This window comes from Strongylocentrotus purpuratus, unplaced genomic scaffold (genome assembly GCF_000002235.5).
Source record: "Strongylocentrotus purpuratus isolate Spur 01 unplaced genomic scaffold, Spur_5.0 spur5_contig_866, whole genome shotgun sequence".
Taxonomy (NCBI): domain Eukaryota; kingdom Metazoa; phylum Echinodermata; class Echinoidea; order Camarodonta; family Strongylocentrotidae; genus Strongylocentrotus; species Strongylocentrotus purpuratus.
The window spans coordinates 1,144,476-1,162,809 of record NW_022145575.1 but is presented as its reverse complement, the minus strand read 5'-3'; the positions used below and the strand labels follow the sequence as shown (position 1 = coordinate 1,162,809).

The window sequence follows — 18,334 nt, the reverse complement described above, 5'->3', positions numbered from 1 at the left end:
AACAAAGAGAAATATTGATTATATTAAAATAAACAAATCCTAAAGGCCCGAATTCACAAAGATGGTTTGTCGACAAACCTAGGTTTATGTGCGTCATATGACGCGTTCCGATGCATTTCAGACCAAGGTTCAGACAAATTTTAGTCCGAAACGCGTCGGAACGAGTCATGTGACGCACATAAACCTAGGTTTATCTACAAACCTCCTTTGTGAATTCGGGCCACAAAGTTAATGGTTAATGTTGTTTGCTTTGATACACATTAACCTTTTCTCTCGAGGTAGATTCATAAATGCTCAAGACCACCTAGAACTAGAACAAGTCGACTGCACTAAATTTCTGGGACTTTATATTGATAGTGATTTATCTTGGAAATCCCACATTTCTAATTTGAGCAAGGTCCTCTCAAGAAATACTGGTATACTTAATAGACTTAAACACTTTTTCCCCAGTAAAATTTTATCAACAGTTTATTCTGCTATAATAACTCCATACCTCACCTATGGAATTCTCGCCTGGGGTAACGCTAGTGGAAATCTAATAAATATGCTTTTTCACATTCAAAAACGCGCTATTAGAAATATTAATCATGTAGGATACCTTTTTCACACCAACAACCTGTTCCATGAAAACAGAATCCTAAAATTATCAGACTTATTCTATTGCAATGTTGGTATATTCATGTACAATTTATCTACTAATAACCTACCTGAAATATTTGTACAAATGTTCCGGAGAAATAGATCCCTACATGATTATCCCACATGTCAGAGCAACGCATACCACCTTCCACGTACCCGAACTGTTTTTGCCCCCAAAACGATTATGTTTACAGGACCCAGTTACTGGAATGCCCTCCCGTTAGAGTTAATTGAAAGTCAGTCCTTATATACTTTTAAACGTAAACTGAAGGAACTGCTTTTCAAAGCATATCTTGATGTCAATGTATATATGACCTTTGTGTGCAAGCACGTTGTGTCTGGTTGTTGTGCTTTCGGAAATACGTATTTAAAAAAAAAACAACAACAACAATAAAACATCGTTACTTCTATATCCGAGAGTGCGACGGCTGACACAGTGTGCTTGCTCGCTTCGTTATTCTATTTATGTATGTAATATACAAATGTATTCATTTTACTATTATCTGTAATGTTCGTTTACCAGCTGAGCACCCATTGTATGATAATTTAAGTACGTGTACTTTTATCTACACTTAAATAAAGGAAGGGATAATATAAACAGCACCACTGCAAGTTTATTATTATTTCCTTTTTATTTTTTGATTAATTTAGACTGGTCACTATTACATGCATATCCGTCCTCCATTTATTACCACAAATACTTTTACTGGGGCCTACAGCCTTACAAGCTTGCTTTCATGTAGTTCCTATCAAATTTCTCTTAGTTAAATCACTAATTCATATTGACCACTTATCTTTGTTATTATTATGTATCATTGAAAAAAACAATTTTGTACTTCATTTGAAATATATGTATGTTTATGAAATAAATGAAATGAAATATAAACGAGTTAATGGTATTTATATATGTTCAAGGAGTTTCAAGTACATGATCTCTCGCATTTATCCTTATATATACGTGTTCTTGTCAGAATAAACAAATGATTAAAAAAGAATATATTTAATGTGTATATATATGAATATATATATATTATATATGTAATATAATATATACAATACAAGAAATAATAATGCTCCGTAGACGAAGATATTGTTCTATAAATTGTCGCCCTTAGGGCTTTGTCAAGTAATGATTTTATTTTATGAGAATGAGATGCGCTTATATCGATGCATAACAATACAATTTTCAAAGTCAAATAAATTAGTCAAATTCAAATGATTACATAACATGGGAATACAGGTCCTCTAATCAGAGAGAAAACACGATAGGAAATACCTTCGCGAAATCAACAGATGCAAGATATTATACAAGCTTTGAAGACCGTTTACCTGTGTTCTTCCAAGTAGATATATGTTGGGGTAGAGAAAAAACCGCAAACCATCATACGCTCCTGGTAAAGTGACCCCACGTATAAAAAATGCGGCTAGTACAAGGTGTATATAGGGAACGGTGACATAAGCTATCTGCAAATTAAGAGAAGTAAGAATAAAAATTATACCACATCTAGTTCGGTTTCAACAATTTTACACTCAATATGGTCATAAAGTGGGAATTTCTATACAAACTTTATTTTTAATTTTTCATCATCATCCTCATCACCATCACCGTTTTTAATATTATTTTAACACCCATCCCCCGGACTATCACGTTATCAAGCAAGCGCTTTACTGTGATAACCCTTCTTTTGCAGGCTTCTTCATGAATAATTCTTGGTAGTGTCATCAGTAACATGTTGTTTTAATGTCAACTTTTGTTATTATTACACTTTGTACACGTTCAAACAAATGTCGTATCGCTGAAATGTAATTTGATTTGTCTGTTGCACAAGACAATACATTTAATTCAATTCACTTTTAAAAAAGGCAAGTTGAAGGAAAAAAAACATGATTAATTTCTGATCGAAATCACATGATAAAAGAATGATCATTGGTATTAAAAATAAGAAAACAAAACAAAAAGAAGTAATATACAAATTATTTCTCGGATTTACGGGTCGAATTATGAATTGAGTGCACCTTTTAAAATGAATGTACTGTTTTTAATCAAACCAAGCTATTTACACTAGTTTAACTACAATAAGCCTTGCTTAAATGTTTATGCTCACAGCCAACAATAAAAAGTAAATTAAGCAAATGGGTACGTAGTGTGACCAATGTAGCTAAAAAGCCGAGATATTTTAGCAGTAGAACAGGGTGTCTAGCTCATAGTGTGACAGACATATTCGTTGTACAAGGACCCACTATATTATTCCTCTTTTCTTCATTAAAATTATTATCATTATCATCGTCACTATTATCATCATCATTATTATCATCATTATTATTACTATTTCTATTATTATCATTATTATTGTAAGTATCATTATTATTGTAATTATTACGAGCACAATCATCATCATCGTCATCATCATTACAATTACAAGGAATGAACTGTAAACAAATCATTGCAATTTCGTATTTTGGGGGTCATTTTTTCGTCATAAAATTATTACAGACAAATAAACAAACAATAAACAAAAATATAAAATTACCTTGCCGCTCAATTTGACTCCCATCCAGAGGCCAAAGTAGATGAGCGTCCATGCGAGGAAGAGGTTTAGGGCAAGATACCAAACAATACGTCCTACGTCATGTATTCCGTCTGTCTGATTTAGCACATTGAATCTAGCAAAGGAAAATGACAACTGATAAAACTAGATCCCATTTTTCAGTTCACTTCATCTTTATTTCATTTTGACTATCGAGTTTTCCTAACATTCACTAATTTCTTGACACTCCTTTTTCTACTAAGAAATACGAATTTTTTCTCAAAGTACACTTTAATTCAAAGAATACAGAAAATAATAAAGAGTTATCCTGACGGAAGCGTTAACAACTACAACATCAGTTTGTGGTATCACTGAGGCTGCAAGGTGACATCAGTTCAGTTCATTTCGGTTTGTTAATATCAACATACACAATGTACAATGCAGTAGTCCAGGGACCAATGATGCAATGTTTACATAAAATATGCATACAAACAGAAATGATTATAATTTCGAGGTATGGAATCCTCAGTAGTTAAAGGAGTGTCAAGAAATTTGTGAATGTTAGGAACACTCGATATTCAAGATGAAATAAAGATGAAGTGGAGCCCCCCCCCTCCCCATCATGTTCTATTTTCCCAGATTTTTCTGCCATATCCTGCAGTAGACTTAACCAGTAATACACCCGGATGTGGCTTTAGACAAAGATGTTGACTTTACTCATTTTCAGACAGTAGCGGTTCTAGAGAGGGGCTGGAGGGGACCCTTCTTCCCTCCAAGCCCCCTCAAAGTATTGATTATAAATGAATTTAAGCGAGGCACATGTAGAAAATGAATGCAAGGGCTCCAGGCTCCTCCCTACCCGTCATTCTTTTAGAAACTCGCCTGATGGGGAGGGGGGGGGGGAATGACTGCGCCCCTCAAATAGCTTTAAAAAACAACATAATTTCAACCGGAGCCCCTTTGTATATTCTATTCGCAAGAGGGTGTATGCATGGGCGTCGCTAAAGGGGGGGGGGGGGGGGGCTGTGGGGGTGCGACACACCCACCTGTCAGGAAATTGTGGGTAAAATTGCGCTGACGTCGGGAAAATTGAGAGAATGGGGAGGGAAAGAAAAGAAAAAAGAAAAGGAAAAGAAAGGAAAGAAAGAAAGAGAAAGTAAGAGAAAAGTAAGAAAGAAAAGAAAGTAAGAGAAAAAAGTAAAAGAGGAAAGAGAGGAAAGAAAGTAAAAAAAAAGAAAAGAATGAAAAGGAGTAAGAAAAAAAGAGAAAAGGAAACAAAAGAAACGGGGGATGAAAGAGAGGAGAGAGAGAGAGAAAGAGAGAGGGGGGGGGGGGAAGAGCCTGAGAGAGAAGGGGTGGGAGTAAGAGAGAGAGAGAGGAGAGTTGTTAGGTGGAGTCGTCTCGTCAAGGGAGCAAGAAAGATACGCATATATGTTGCTGTGTCGGATCAGCTGTGTCGATTCTGGCTCGATTCATGCTCGATCCTCGTGTACGTTATCAATTAAAGTTTAATGGTCTAAGGCATGGCTACACAAAGAATTTTTTCTGTTTGAGATCGGGACAAAATGCAATGAATTATTGATAATTTAGTGCATTTTCTTTGTTTTTTTTTGTATTTGTGGGGGCGGCCCTGTAACCTAGCCTCCGTTGCGTACAGTCACGATTCAGTGGCTAAGCACTGGCCTTGTTACTGTGAGGCCCCATGATCAAAACCGTGTCGATGTGCTGTAGTGCCCTTTTGCGAGGCATTAATCCTCGCTACTTTCAGTTATGACTTAAGGACGTAGGTCCCCTAGTTGATTAGCATAGTAGCACACAATGCTTTAACAGTCAAGCAAAACAAACACTCACAAATTATTATTCAATACAATCTGAGAATATATACTATTATCTAGATCTATTAAGAATAAATCATTGTCAAAATCGTTCCATAAATTGGGTTAAAAATAATTATTCCACCTTTATGACCAACAGTGTATTTGTCGGGCTACTTTTGTCGGTAATTGGTAGCCTCTACACCCCCACTGAAAAAGTTCTAGCGACGCCCCTGTGTGTATCCGGAATGGAAATCCGGTGTGTAGGTGGCGTGTACCGTCTGTTCCGATCTAGGCATATTTTGAGTTTGATATCGGATATCACATAATCCAGACTTTATTCACATACATTCAGCGATGATATACCTGTATATCTACAATTTGGCATACATCTTGGTTAAATGGTTCTGACCCCGTTTTAAGTCAACGGATTGTAGATCACAAGGTAGAGAGTTCAAATCCCGGGCCAACGCTAATGTTGTTTTCAAAAGCCGTTAATCTACAATTGCCACTCCCAACCCAGGTGTAAATGGGTACCCAATGGAAATCAGATTTCGATGTTAGGGCTTCCACTCCAGGAGAGGTAAATACATTTTTTTTTAAATGGGCGCTATTTACTTTTACGGGTCGGCTCTATAAACCGGGGTATTAATCAAATATCGAAGTGCCATGATACATGTGCATTATTATTATTATTATCATTATTACTATTATTAATATTAGCATGATATCGCTATTATTACTGTAGTCATTCAATGAAAGGTGAATTTTAGTCATATGAATACAGTATAAAAAACGTTACTGGAAGGAATAGCCTGGTTTAGTAACATATTTAAAGTTAAGAAAGTTTTTATTCAGAGGACCTAGTCATGAGTTATCCCATTCACCTGTTATTAATGAAAGAACTACAATACTTGGAATCCAGTATGCATACATTACTTGTTGAAATGTCTGGGAAGCGCCGAACAAGCGTTCGGTTTATCAAGAATAACCTCGTCTGAAAAGTATGTATACAATTTGAATATGTTAGTAAACCGGTCTAAGTGGGAAACGTTGATGATATAGTAGTATTGATACTGTGAGTTTTAGAATCATCATCATCATCATCAATATCATGAAACTTACCTCCAGAACTCGTGGGCAGGGTAGGTGGTTGAAGGGTAATTATAAGCACATTTGTCAGGGTTATCTGAAGACCCTGCTACATCCCTACTGTTCCACGATGGGGCTCGCGGTGCTTCCGTTGGATACGTATCCCACTTGTTGCCGATGATATAGGTTCCGTTGACGCACACCCATTTAGACTAGAGTCAATGAATTCAACGTGATACAGTATAACAACAACAATGGTTAATACCATATTTATTATCATTTTTATTATCATTATTATCATCATTATCGCGATCGCAACTACCTTCGAAAATCAGCCAAAGGCAATTCCAATGGCCTTAATTTGTACATCACCTTTTGGGATGTGCGAACATTGCAAAGACGCGTGACGTAATAAGGGAGTTTACAGATACAATATGCGCATGGGCAGATAAAGGTCATTTGTACCAAAATGGTAAAACCCACAGAGATGAATACTGGATATGCGCTCATGAAAGTTATGTGACATTATTCATTCATGCACTAACGGTACATTCTATGATACGCAGGTGGAGGTATTCTTTTCAAGAGGTCAAACAAAAGGTATTCATGAAGCACATCTAGGACTTTGGCAGACATTATTCAAAAGATGCTCAAAGTGGAACTTCTCCATGTGTAAAAGATCTGTGGATATTTGGGGTCATTTGTACTATGTGCTATCTGTAAACTCCCTTATTCGAACAGGATTTCTGGGGGATATACAATAAGTTGATATTTCGAAATTAGTGGCGATCGTGTTTATCATTACTTGTATCATTAACTCAACTCAAACTTCCCATCTAGAGCTATGCACGAACACAAAGACTTTCGAGAAATCAACCGAAGCCCTTGGCCTCAATAGCCTTGTCCATTACCCACTGGAATGTGCGATAAATGTATGATAAGGGAATCTGAATAGAACTTATATGTGATATACATGTACCATAGGGTATTGGAATAGACAATTTTCGTTATGGAATCAAATTTCATGCACAAATCTTTTCTAAGTGCCTTGTTACAATGTATTAGGCGCGTTATAAATGTGATCTATTATTATTATTATTATATTACAAATTGTTTCATTCACCCGCTTAACTACGAATAATAGTATTTCAATAGTATTTCAATAGTGAAATGCGAATTACAGACTTATGACTTGTCCTACCTAACAACACATTCGTCCGAATTCACAAAGGAGGTTTGTCGACAAACCTTGGTTTTCGTGCGTCATATGACGCGTTTCGACGCGTTTTTACAAACCAGGTTTGTGAAAAATGCGTCAAAACGCGTCATATGACGTACATAAACCTCGGTTTGTCGACAAACCTCCTTTGTGAATTCGGGCCATTATGTTAGCAAGTTGCATTCTGTCTATTGAAATACAATTCGAAGCCTGTGAATAGAATAATTTGTAAGGAGGCTCTTAAGTAAGATTTCTGCATTAAATGTTATTACATTTTTGTTTGTTCCCTAGATACAGATATACCAGATACTTGTCGTTGTCGTATAAGTTTGCCATATTTGGTTTACCAGGGGGGGGGGGGGTGGGGGTGACTTGTGTGCCCGACTCCCCCCCCCCGATCCACCACTGAGGAAGCTTTAAATAATGGGATGGAGTGGGGGAGGGGAGGGATGTACAGAGTCTAGACTTACGGAGCTTTCAAGGCATGAAGGTGTGTTCCATACATTATTGCATCTCGTCCAGGGGAGCTCACCGCCAAGGCACGAACTGTAGAGGTAGTATAGAGTCCAAGCCAGGATGACGTTATGGTAGATGGTACGCCACCAAGCAACGACAGTGGTGGCGACACCAATACCTACGATGATCAAATTAAAGGCGTTTTCAGGAGTGGGCGTGGTAAACCGCCACAAAAAGAGCCACCCGGGTTTTTGTACATGTAAAATGAATAGCAACTATGAGCAACAAAGGACTTCTGCGTATTCACTGAGATCCGTGTATTGTACACGTAACGTCATCACTAAAAAAAAAATAAAGCCGTGATTATGCCGCGTCATTTCTGTACGAGCCTTGGAGTATTACAAAAAACAAAAAAAAAAGCGTTCAACATATATTTTATAAAAACTTACCGGCTCCAGCTAGGCTACCGATTTTGCTGTATGCTCACAGAATTTATGAAACACTTCCTACCAGCCAGGTATCCATGTAGTAATACAAGGTTCAAGGTTTCAAGTTTTTTAAATATTTTGTCCACATAATATAATCAAATGAATATGCAATATATACAAGCGTTCAATAACACAATATTAAACAAATGATACGACAAATAATTAAACAATTATTCATATGAATCATTTAAGATTTGGAAGGTGGTGTAAACATAGTGGAGGTTCTATTAAAAAAGCATGGCTTGTATTTTATAGACCCCTTGAGAATAAAAAAGTTACAAGTGCTCTGTAATAAAATATATATTTAAAAATACCTTGGTTGATTCGAATGTGGGAAATGTCAAACTGATGACTTGCCAAAGGACAGTGGTACAGGTACGGGGCTCGAACCCACGGCCTTCGCATCTTAACCCTAATAAGGCCGGGGGGGGGGGGCATTATGGCCCCCACCTCAAGGATTTTTCCGATTGCTCGAGAACGCATATGGATGGTGGCCCGCCGCTCGCTGACTTTTTTCTTTCGAGTCTTGCGCATCTTAAAAAAAAAATGAAAATCGGACCTTCAATTACAAGGTCAGGTGACCTTTTGTCTTCGCGTGTCAGCCCGAAAAGCGCTCATTTTTGTGATTTGTGTACAAAACATATGGAAATGTCATTTTTCCTAAAATAGATTAAACATTGGTTATTGAGTCTTGTTTAAAGTTTAGGTGGTTGTTTTGGGAGTCAAAATAGTTGAATTATAGTAAGAAAGGAAATAAAACAACAAAAACAATAAAATACATAAGTTAAACAAAACAATGAAATATATAAGAAATTGTAAAAACAAGAAATAACATAAGGAATAAGCTGGCTCTTTCAACTTTTTTTGTCGTATTTTTATTTCAAATGGTCTGATAAATATATGTAGTGAAAAAAATGCTTAAATATGAATAATATATGATTTATGGGTAAAAATGTGATTTTATGACTTTATTTGCATAAATTACCATAAATATGCAAATATGCAAATTTTTCTAAAAATTGAAATCATCATATTATTCTATACACTTCACTTGACATGCGTGCAAATTTTCGCGGAGATCGGCCGCTTTGCGGCCGAGATCCTAAGGGGGGGGGGGGGAGAGGGGCCATAATGGCCCCCCGGCCCTACTAAGAACTCAAATAGCTCGGCCTTATTAGGGTTAAGTCAAGTGTGTAAAAGAGTGAAAGAGGCAAGTAATGCTCATGCGCTAAACACTGAAAAAATAATGTCTGGAAGCTTTAGACCGCTCTTTGCTCACATATTCAAATCGATTTTTGTTTTCTTTCCTAGGGACCTAGTGACGAGTGTTTTCATCAATCCGTTTTCAATGAATGAACTACAATACGCGGAATCCAGTCTGCGTACATCATTTGTTGCTATGTCGAGCAACCCTCGTACAAACGTTAGTGTTTTCAAGAACAACCTTTGTTTAAAGAGTATCCCAATAATGTGAATATGTTGGTAAACTGATCTAACGCAAAAGGTTGATTTTGTAGTTCATACAAAATAATGAATAATCCGAGGTAAGGAATAATAATAATATTAATACTTATAAAGCGCATTATAAAACAAAAGTTTCTCTACGCGCTGTACAAGCATCAATTACGAGAAATGTAATCATTCAAAAGGAATAAAGAAAGAGAAATATACAAATCTGATAACTACTAAAATGACTAACTCATAATGGTTAGGAGCCAGAGCAAAATAACACTGAGTTCCTATAGGAAATATATTTATTCAGATGGTCATATCTCAGCCAATACCTAACATATACAATTGGTTTTCGACATTTGGAAATTATTTTTGATAACCTTTCGAAAAATGAAGAAAAAAATTGAGAAATTCTAAAAATAGATTTTTGATGACGTCACGCTTCACCACTCTATTTCTTAGGGGATAGGCCTAATTGGTTTCTTCGTAAAAGAGATTAGTCTGGATACAATCTGGTGTTAAATTATGGAAAATCTTATTGAGCATTATTTACATGTGCTTTTATTCTTTCTTATGAATGGAGGGGTGGCCCCTTACCACCCTTTCATGCTTAGTCGCTATAACTTTCCTCGTTTGCCGAACATGACAAGAATTCGATCGCCTCCCTGCCCCTCCCACCCCCTTGAACCCCAAGATGGGAGTCGAAGCTGAGTGAATGCTGGTTTATTATGTCTTTCCATGGTCGGAAATACCGGGGATGGTTGACACTTTCCCTCCGATTTGGACAGGGGGAGATTACTATCAAAATTCCCTCACGATTTTGTTCTTGATTCACGCACCCCCACCCCTCCATTAACAAACAGAAAGACTACTCTAAACCAACCGTGACTTAAGAGCAAACATTCACCATCAAACATGTGATTACGTTTTCTTTTGTCTTTTTGCCTGTTAGAGGGTTATCGAAAATGAAGGCACCCCAAAATATTTTGTTATATATTTATTTTCTTGTCAGTACAAATGCATCCCAAGATATAAACTCTCATCTACGCCCACGTCTACGCATTTAAAGTTTCGTAACCACAATTGCGTCGACACGGTGCTTAACAACGGTTAAAATAACTTTGAAGATTAAAACTACGGACTTTTGTGTGAACCTAACGTACTGTACGTACAGCGCATGTATTTTGACGTATCTGGGAATCACGTTTTAGCCATTTCAAGTTCAAGTTCAAGTTCAAGTTCATTTATTCAAAACCACACAAAACATGATATAATCTTTTACATGAAAAAGAGACTGGTAATAGTACATCATTAAGTGAATGGTTTTAGGACCCCTGTAGAAGCTAAGCTTGTGAGCGGGGCCCTATAGTCAACAAAATACATACATTAACGATATGGCAAGGTGAATAAAAAGAATCTAATGTTTATACAAGGGATGGAAACAAACTAAGCTACAGAATATAGAACACAAAAAAATATTCACACACACGCGCGCGCACTCACACACACACACACACACACACACGCACACACACAGAGTCCTTAGTGGTCTATAAGCATTTGAGAATGAGAAATTATTAAGATACAAAGTAAAATTATGTCAGTCTTCCAAGTAGGTACGTTTTAGATAACCTTCTAAACCTAGAAAGAGTTGTACTATATTTTATATCATCAGGCAAACTGTTCCATTCTTTGATGCAAGAGATATGGAAAGATGTCAGAGTGATATTTGTTCTTGCAAAAGGCTGATGAATAAGACCCCTTTGACGTGTATTATAATTATGAATTTGTGAGTTTTTACGGAATAAATCTTTTAACGTACATTCATGAGGCATAAACTGAAGTTTATACATAAACAATACGCAATTGATTGACACAAGTCCACTTAGTGGTAACATTCTTAAGCGAAGGAACAATGGAGAACTTGGATGTCTATAATTAGAATTAGTAATAAGCCTTATTGCCTTCTTCTGCAATACTCTTAACTTATCAAGATATGACTTAAAAGTGTTTCCCCAAGCGACATTACAATATGTCAAATAAGGAAGAATAATACTATTATATAATGTTATCAGCACTCTTTCAGGTAAAATAAATTTCAATCTAAAAATGACACCTACACTTCGAGACAACTTAGTGCATACAACATCTAAATGATTCTTCCAAGATAAATGTTCATCCATAGTTAACCATAAGAACTGAACATTTTCACTAAGCGCAACATCATGGCCTCCAACATTAAGAAAAGTAATACCATCTGGAAGCTTTTTACCCTTTGAGCGAAAAATAACACATTTGGTCTTTTGAACATTGAACAATAACTTATTACAACAATACCATGTATTCAGTTTCTTAATCTCTTGATTTGCAATTAGTAATAAATCTTCAGCCTTCTTATCAACCAGCAGCAAGCTGGTATCATCAGCAAACAGGGAGTATGAGAATAATGTTGACGAGTGTATTATATCATTTATATAAATTAAAAACAACAGGGGACCAAGAACAGAACCCTGAGGTACACCATATTTAATAGAAGCAAGTTGGGAACTACTACCATTCACCACAACAAATTGAGTCCTGTCAAACAAATAGCTTTGGAACCAAGACAATGCTGCACCACGTATTCCATAATGCTCTAGTTTCCTGAGGAGGATACCATGGTCAATGGTATCAAACGCCTTAGATAGATCTAAGAACATCCCCAGACAATACTTGTCTCCATCAATAGCTTTTATGATATTACTTAATAAATTAAACACACCCATTTGTGTGGAGAAGTGCTTACGAAAACCGCACTGCTGAGGAATCAAGATATTCTTTTTAGATAGAAACTCATTTAAGCGTTTATAAATTATTTTCTCAAGAATTTTAGAAAAGATTGGTAACAGTGCTATTGGCCTATAATTAATGACATTTTTACGGTCAGATTTTTTATATACTGGTACCACTTTAGCTACCTTGAGTTTATCTGGAACAACTCCCTGAGATAAAGACATATTAAAGATTTTACATAAGGGATCAATACAAAGGTGAATGCACTCCTTTATAATTCTAGGTGAAATATCATCAGAACCACTAGATTTAGATGGTTTCAAAGATGACACAATATCAATGATCTCAGAGTTTGAAGTTGGTTTTAGAAACGTCTTCGTCTTTTCGTGGTCTCCCATTACTAAATTCTTGTTTTATACAATGTATATATGTTTTGTATTTCTTTTCAGAAATATTAATTAATTAGTTATGTTTACCTTGAAAAAGTGGGCATATCTTCCATGCCCTGATGGGACCTGAGGAGGTGTATTGACCGAGTGCCGTCTCCAAGAACATGAGAGGAATCGCAAGAAACATGGAACATAGTAAATATGGGATGAGGAACAGAACTGTGGAGAGAGAGAGAACATAATCAAAAGTGTTACCAAACCACACTGTAAAAAAATAATAGTCGAAATAACTCAATAAAATTGAGGAAAGAATTGCCTTATTTTTATTAAGTAAATATTACCTACGGCATCTTAAGTAGAATTTACTTATTTTGCTGAATAAATTTTTACTCAGTTTAATCGAGTTACGTTAACGTAAATAATTTAAGTAATGTAATCATTTTAGATAATTTAAAAAAAGCTATGATAGGATTACATATTGCACGATTTGGTACCCATCTAATCTAACAAGTAACATCCACTAATCATTCACTACTTCTATTTAAGATTTAACCGTATATATATATCTACCACCATCACAAACTATTACATATGCTTCAACTGGACACATATTGAAAGGCTCCAAATTTTATATATACTTGATCGTAACATCTTAAATGGAAAATTGGTTGACAATTTCCTGAAATATCAAGTTTTGATTTGTTTTGAACTGGGTAACAATTAAAAATTGTCTTGTCTTTGCTTAGCCATGTTAAATGAATTAGTAAATGTTCTAAAGTCCTTAAATTTTCATTCAACCACAAAAAAGAATTGTTTTATTTAAAAAAGAGTATAATTTGGTCTTAATGAATATTCATAAATTATGTAAATATTTCTATTACACACTGCATCGGTCCTTACTTTAAAAAAATAAGAATAATCAACATAAATTGTTTGAGTAATACGTATAATTTCTGATTTTGAGTTAAAATTACTAAATTAATGCAAGCTGAAATTACTTAAAGTTCTTATGTATTTGATTTTACTTAAATATTCCACGTATGTTCTACTAAATTGAAAGTTTGAGTTAGCAAGACTTAAATTTAGTGCGTAAGTGGCAAAACAAATGTTTTCAAGTAAATTCTACATAGAAAAAATACGTAAAAATTACCAATGAACAAATTCTTTTTTACAGTGCATACGGCTTTTACTACTACTGCTGTCCTACTACTACTATTACTTGTTGGTAGAGCAGTGGTCTCCACTATTAATACTACTTCTAACAATACTAATAGTGAATACAATGATAATGATGACAATGATAATTATAACAATAGTGACGATAACATATACTCATATAAGCCTTATCAGTATTATTACTGTTTGTCGAATGCCAATTTTGTCTACTATCCACTTGGTCTAATAATCATTTAATTATACTAGGTTAATAATCATCATCAAATAATTATTAGACGTTATGCAGTTGATAAATTCCTTGAAAAACTATCGTTTAGGCTGAAGCGAATTTACCGTGATTAAATAAATAAATGTAATGAAAACAATAAATGAAATCAATCCACCCTCATGAAGGGGCACTGATGCACTCCAGTCAGACCGCAGCGCCCGCGCTATTTAATGAGCTATTTTTTCAAATTTTGTAGATTCACGTACGGCCGTACGATCCCAAACCGCGAGATTTTGTGCGAGATGTCACGAGATTTGGAAAGCGCCAACAGAACCCCTCCCTCTGCAAAAAATTATTCAGATATCATCGAAAAATGATGTGGTAACTGATTTTACGATTCTTGCTCTCTCTTTTGGTATATTATTTGTAATATTTCCGAACTTTGAAGTTAATGCAAATTGAGCCCAAATATTCGGCTAATTTTGTTCTTTTTGCAATCACATTTTGACATAGCGTTGTGTTTTTGCTAGCTCCTGACCGGTAACGAAGTTATTTTTTGTCGAAACATTTTTCCTGAATAGAAGAATAGTTTATCTCAAAATCCTCTGACAAAAACGAGCGGGATGGATAAGAATATAGGTTGGCGGTTTTCGAGCGACGACTAACGTTGACCTCTTGAAATAATATATTTTAGGTATTACTGGAAAGCAAAAGAGTTGAGGTGGTCTTCCCCCTCCCCCCCCCCCAAAAAAAAGGGGGGGAGAGAGAGATGAGAAAAAAGTAAGAGGACGTAGGAAAAAAAAGGAGCAGACAAAGGAACGTGACAAACTAGACAAACTAAATCAGTTTATTTTTGGCTCAGATCTGACTGGTATGCCATATTTTTTTACAGGCCTCGATTCTATCAGGATCTCATGAAGTTCCATAATTAATGGAACTTCATGAGATCATAAGAGGACACTTTTTTTTTTTTTTTTGGTCTCGAAATTGGAAATTTGACATTTTGCTCCGTTGGGGGGGTAAGGTCACCTTTTTTAGGTCGGCCATGGGAATAATTTTTTTTTTTTTTTTTTTTTTAATAATAAAAAAAAAAAAAAAAAAAAAAAAAAAAAAAAAAAATCAAAAGGGGGGGGGGGGGGGGGGGGGGGGGGGGGGGGGGGGGGGGGGGGGGTAGGTTTCAGCTTTTTTTTATGTTTACAACAAAAATCTCAAATTCTTTAACCCCCCAAACCCCCCCCCCTAAGTACGCTAATGTGGCAAATAATGACGAACATATTTCCCGCAAGCAATTAAGGAAATCTTATGATGAAATACTGATTGCTTGGTGATTGGTCAATATATTTATCACATGCATGATGCTCAATTCTAAAAGAAAACAAATCGAAATCTTGTATAGACCTAACAATGAAGCAAATATTATTTTTGAAATTTCAGACAAGGGTTATAAAGGTCGAGAACGAATCACCTTCTTTCTCTATAGTTTAATGAAACGTCAAAGCTTCCGCGCTTCGCAAGAGCGGTGTGGGGGCGGGTGGGAGGGACTCCCCTACCTCGCACCCACCCTCCTTCGGAACGCGCTTTTGTAAGTGCTTCGCCCCCTTAAATAAAATCCTAGCTACGCGGTTGCATACCACTGAGGTCTGACTGACCCCACCCCCACATAGAGCAACAATCCTGATGTACGTGCTAGTTCAACACAGCAAGGAAATATAATCTAAATAAAATGTCATCTACTTACACCCGCCATTGGCGTAGCAGAGGTAAGGGAAGCGCCATAAGTTCTGAAAACAGGCTACGAAGCCGATGTTCGTCCCAATAGATTCAAATCGCCAACTCCACCGTTCCCGATCTATCACTGCCTGGTCCGACATATTCTATAGTTCAGTATGATATAGGTCTAGCTGGTATACAGGTCTATCCTATAGTCAAGATATATTTCGAGCTATCATGCATGAACGCCGAATGTATATCCTATTCTGCGCTTAATAACCAGGAAGTACGTGCAACTGTAACTGATTTTTCTCAGGGGGGGGGGGGGGCTTAAACAAATGTACGGTAGGTGTGACTCAGCATGACGTTCTCTTTCAAGTTCAGTGTGTAAACTTTATAGTAATGTATGCGGCAGGGGCGTACGCAGGATTTTTTCAAGGGGGGGGGGGGGGGGGGTTTAAAATCTGGCCCAAAATATTTGCTTCCGAAAATTTGAAAAGTCGCTCAGTGGGGGGGGGGGGGGGGGGGGGGGGGGGGGGGGGGAGTAAGTGGACACTTTTTTTTTTTTTTTTGGTCTCGAAATTTGAAAATTTGACTTCTTTTTTCGTTGGGGGGGGGGGGGGGAAGCGGACACTTTTTTTTTTTTTTGGTCTCGAAATTTGAAAATTTGACATCTTTTTTCGTTGGGGGGGGGGGGGTAAGGTCACTTTAAGTTTTTTTTAGGGGGGTTTACACACATAAAAATACCAAAGCGGGGGGTTTGAACCCCCTAACCCCCCCCCCTGCGTACGCCCCTGGTATGCGGTGTTGCGGTGCGATGCAGCCTTGGCGAACCGCATACATATCCTGAATGCATGTACTTTCTATATTAGACCAATGTACATGATTTTACTGCATTTATTGCAAATATGTGAATTGCGCAGCGCTGATGTTAATCCACCTCACATAATGTAGCGTACTTGGCTCAAAATCTAGTTTCTGTAAATCATAGGCTTACACGCGTAAGAGTGTCGTGGTCGAGCGGTTTAAGGCGCTTGACTGCAGATGCGAAGGTCGAGGGTTCGAATCCCGACACGGCACTAATATCCTTTGGCAAGATATTAACCTGCACTTGCTACTCTCTACCCAGGTGTTAAATGGGTACCAGGTAGGATGCGACCGTCATTGTTGGTCAAACAGTTTTGAGCGTAACGTTACGCCTGGCTGGCTCCCCAGGAAGTGGAGATTGTGCACACACTGTGTGCGGGAAAGTATTGAATCCAATGACCGGGATAATAATATATGTAATATCTATAGAGCGCTGTAAATCATAGATGTAATAAGCACTATATAAAGCGGAGTTATTATTATTATACATGTACGTAATTATACCTCTTGGGGCTGTTTTATTTTAAATATATAAATCGTCAAAAGGATTGAAAAATCATGTTCAGTATAGTAGTCGAGTCCAAAGTCGAGATCCGAATATGTTGCTATATTGTTAATTCATCGACTCTAAGTCCAAGGGTTGAGGGTAAGATTCCCAGCCCGGTAATAATTGTATTCATGAAAATATACATCCACATTAAATTGCCACTCTCCACAACGATGTGAATGAGTACCTGGCAATTGATGGGTAGTAGCGATTGCAGGGCCCACCTGAAGTGCCAATTCATGTATCAATTTACAAATTGAGTTCGATTACAAAATACACTTCAGCCTGACATTTATGAACAGCAGATATAGGAAATCTATCTCCAAAAAAAAGTAAAATTAATGTATTTTACACTTTTTCGCCCAGGGCGGAGCCCTCAGAAGCTCAGGGGTTTTATACATCAAATTATCGTCGGATGTGCATAATTATTCCTTATTTTTTGACACTGGCAGGTCACGAATTGATGTGGGATCCAGAGGGCGGAGCCCCGGAAGCTCAGGGGTTTTATACATTAAATTATCGTCAGATGAGCATGATTTTATACCTTATTTGTGACACTGGTAGGTCACGAATTGGCGTGGGGTCCAGGGGCGGAGTACCCGGAAGCTCGGGGTTTTGGGCAATAAATAACGGTCAGATGAGCATATTTTATATCAATTGTGACACTGGCAGGACAAAAATTGGTGTTCGGTCCAGGGGGCGGAGCCCCAGGAAGCTCAGGAGTTTTATACATTAAAGTATCATCAGATGAGCATGATTTTATACCTTATTTGTGACACTGGCAGGTCACGAATTGGCGTGGGGTCCAGGGGCGGAGCCCTCGGAAGCTCGGGGATTTTGGGCAAGAAATAACGGTTAGATGAGCATGCAGCCGTCCGCCTTAGCGCCCTAGGTGGGGTCCAGGGGGAAGAGCCCACGGAAGTCAAGGGATCTTAGGCATTAAATTACGGTTAGATGAGCATATTTTAGAACCCTTT

At 37.1% G+C, this 18,334-nt stretch overlaps 1 protein-coding gene across 1 annotated transcript in view; it reads right to left on the bottom strand.

Annotated features, from left to right (window-relative positions):
• LOC757159 (sodium- and chloride-dependent GABA transporter 1-like) overlaps positions 1 to 16,196 on the bottom strand; it is a 30,179-nt gene extending 13,983 nt beyond the window's left edge. Inside the window, exons 1-6 of the mRNA XM_030973737.1 lie at positions 15,972 to 16,196; positions 12,937 to 13,068; positions 7,763 to 7,926; positions 6,107 to 6,285; positions 3,171 to 3,303; positions 1,969 to 2,103 (exon numbers count right to left, since the gene is read on the bottom strand). Coding sequence (XP_030829597.1) covers positions 1,969 to 2,103; positions 3,171 to 3,303; positions 6,107 to 6,285; positions 7,763 to 7,926; positions 12,937 to 13,068; positions 15,972 to 16,104 — 876 coding nt within the window. The 5' untranslated portion in view covers positions 16,105 to 16,196. The remainder of the gene's footprint in view (positions 1 to 1,968; positions 2,104 to 3,170; positions 3,304 to 6,106; positions 6,286 to 7,762; positions 7,927 to 12,936; positions 13,069 to 15,971) is intronic.
• Positions 16,197 to 18,334: the final 2,138 nt, after the last annotated feature.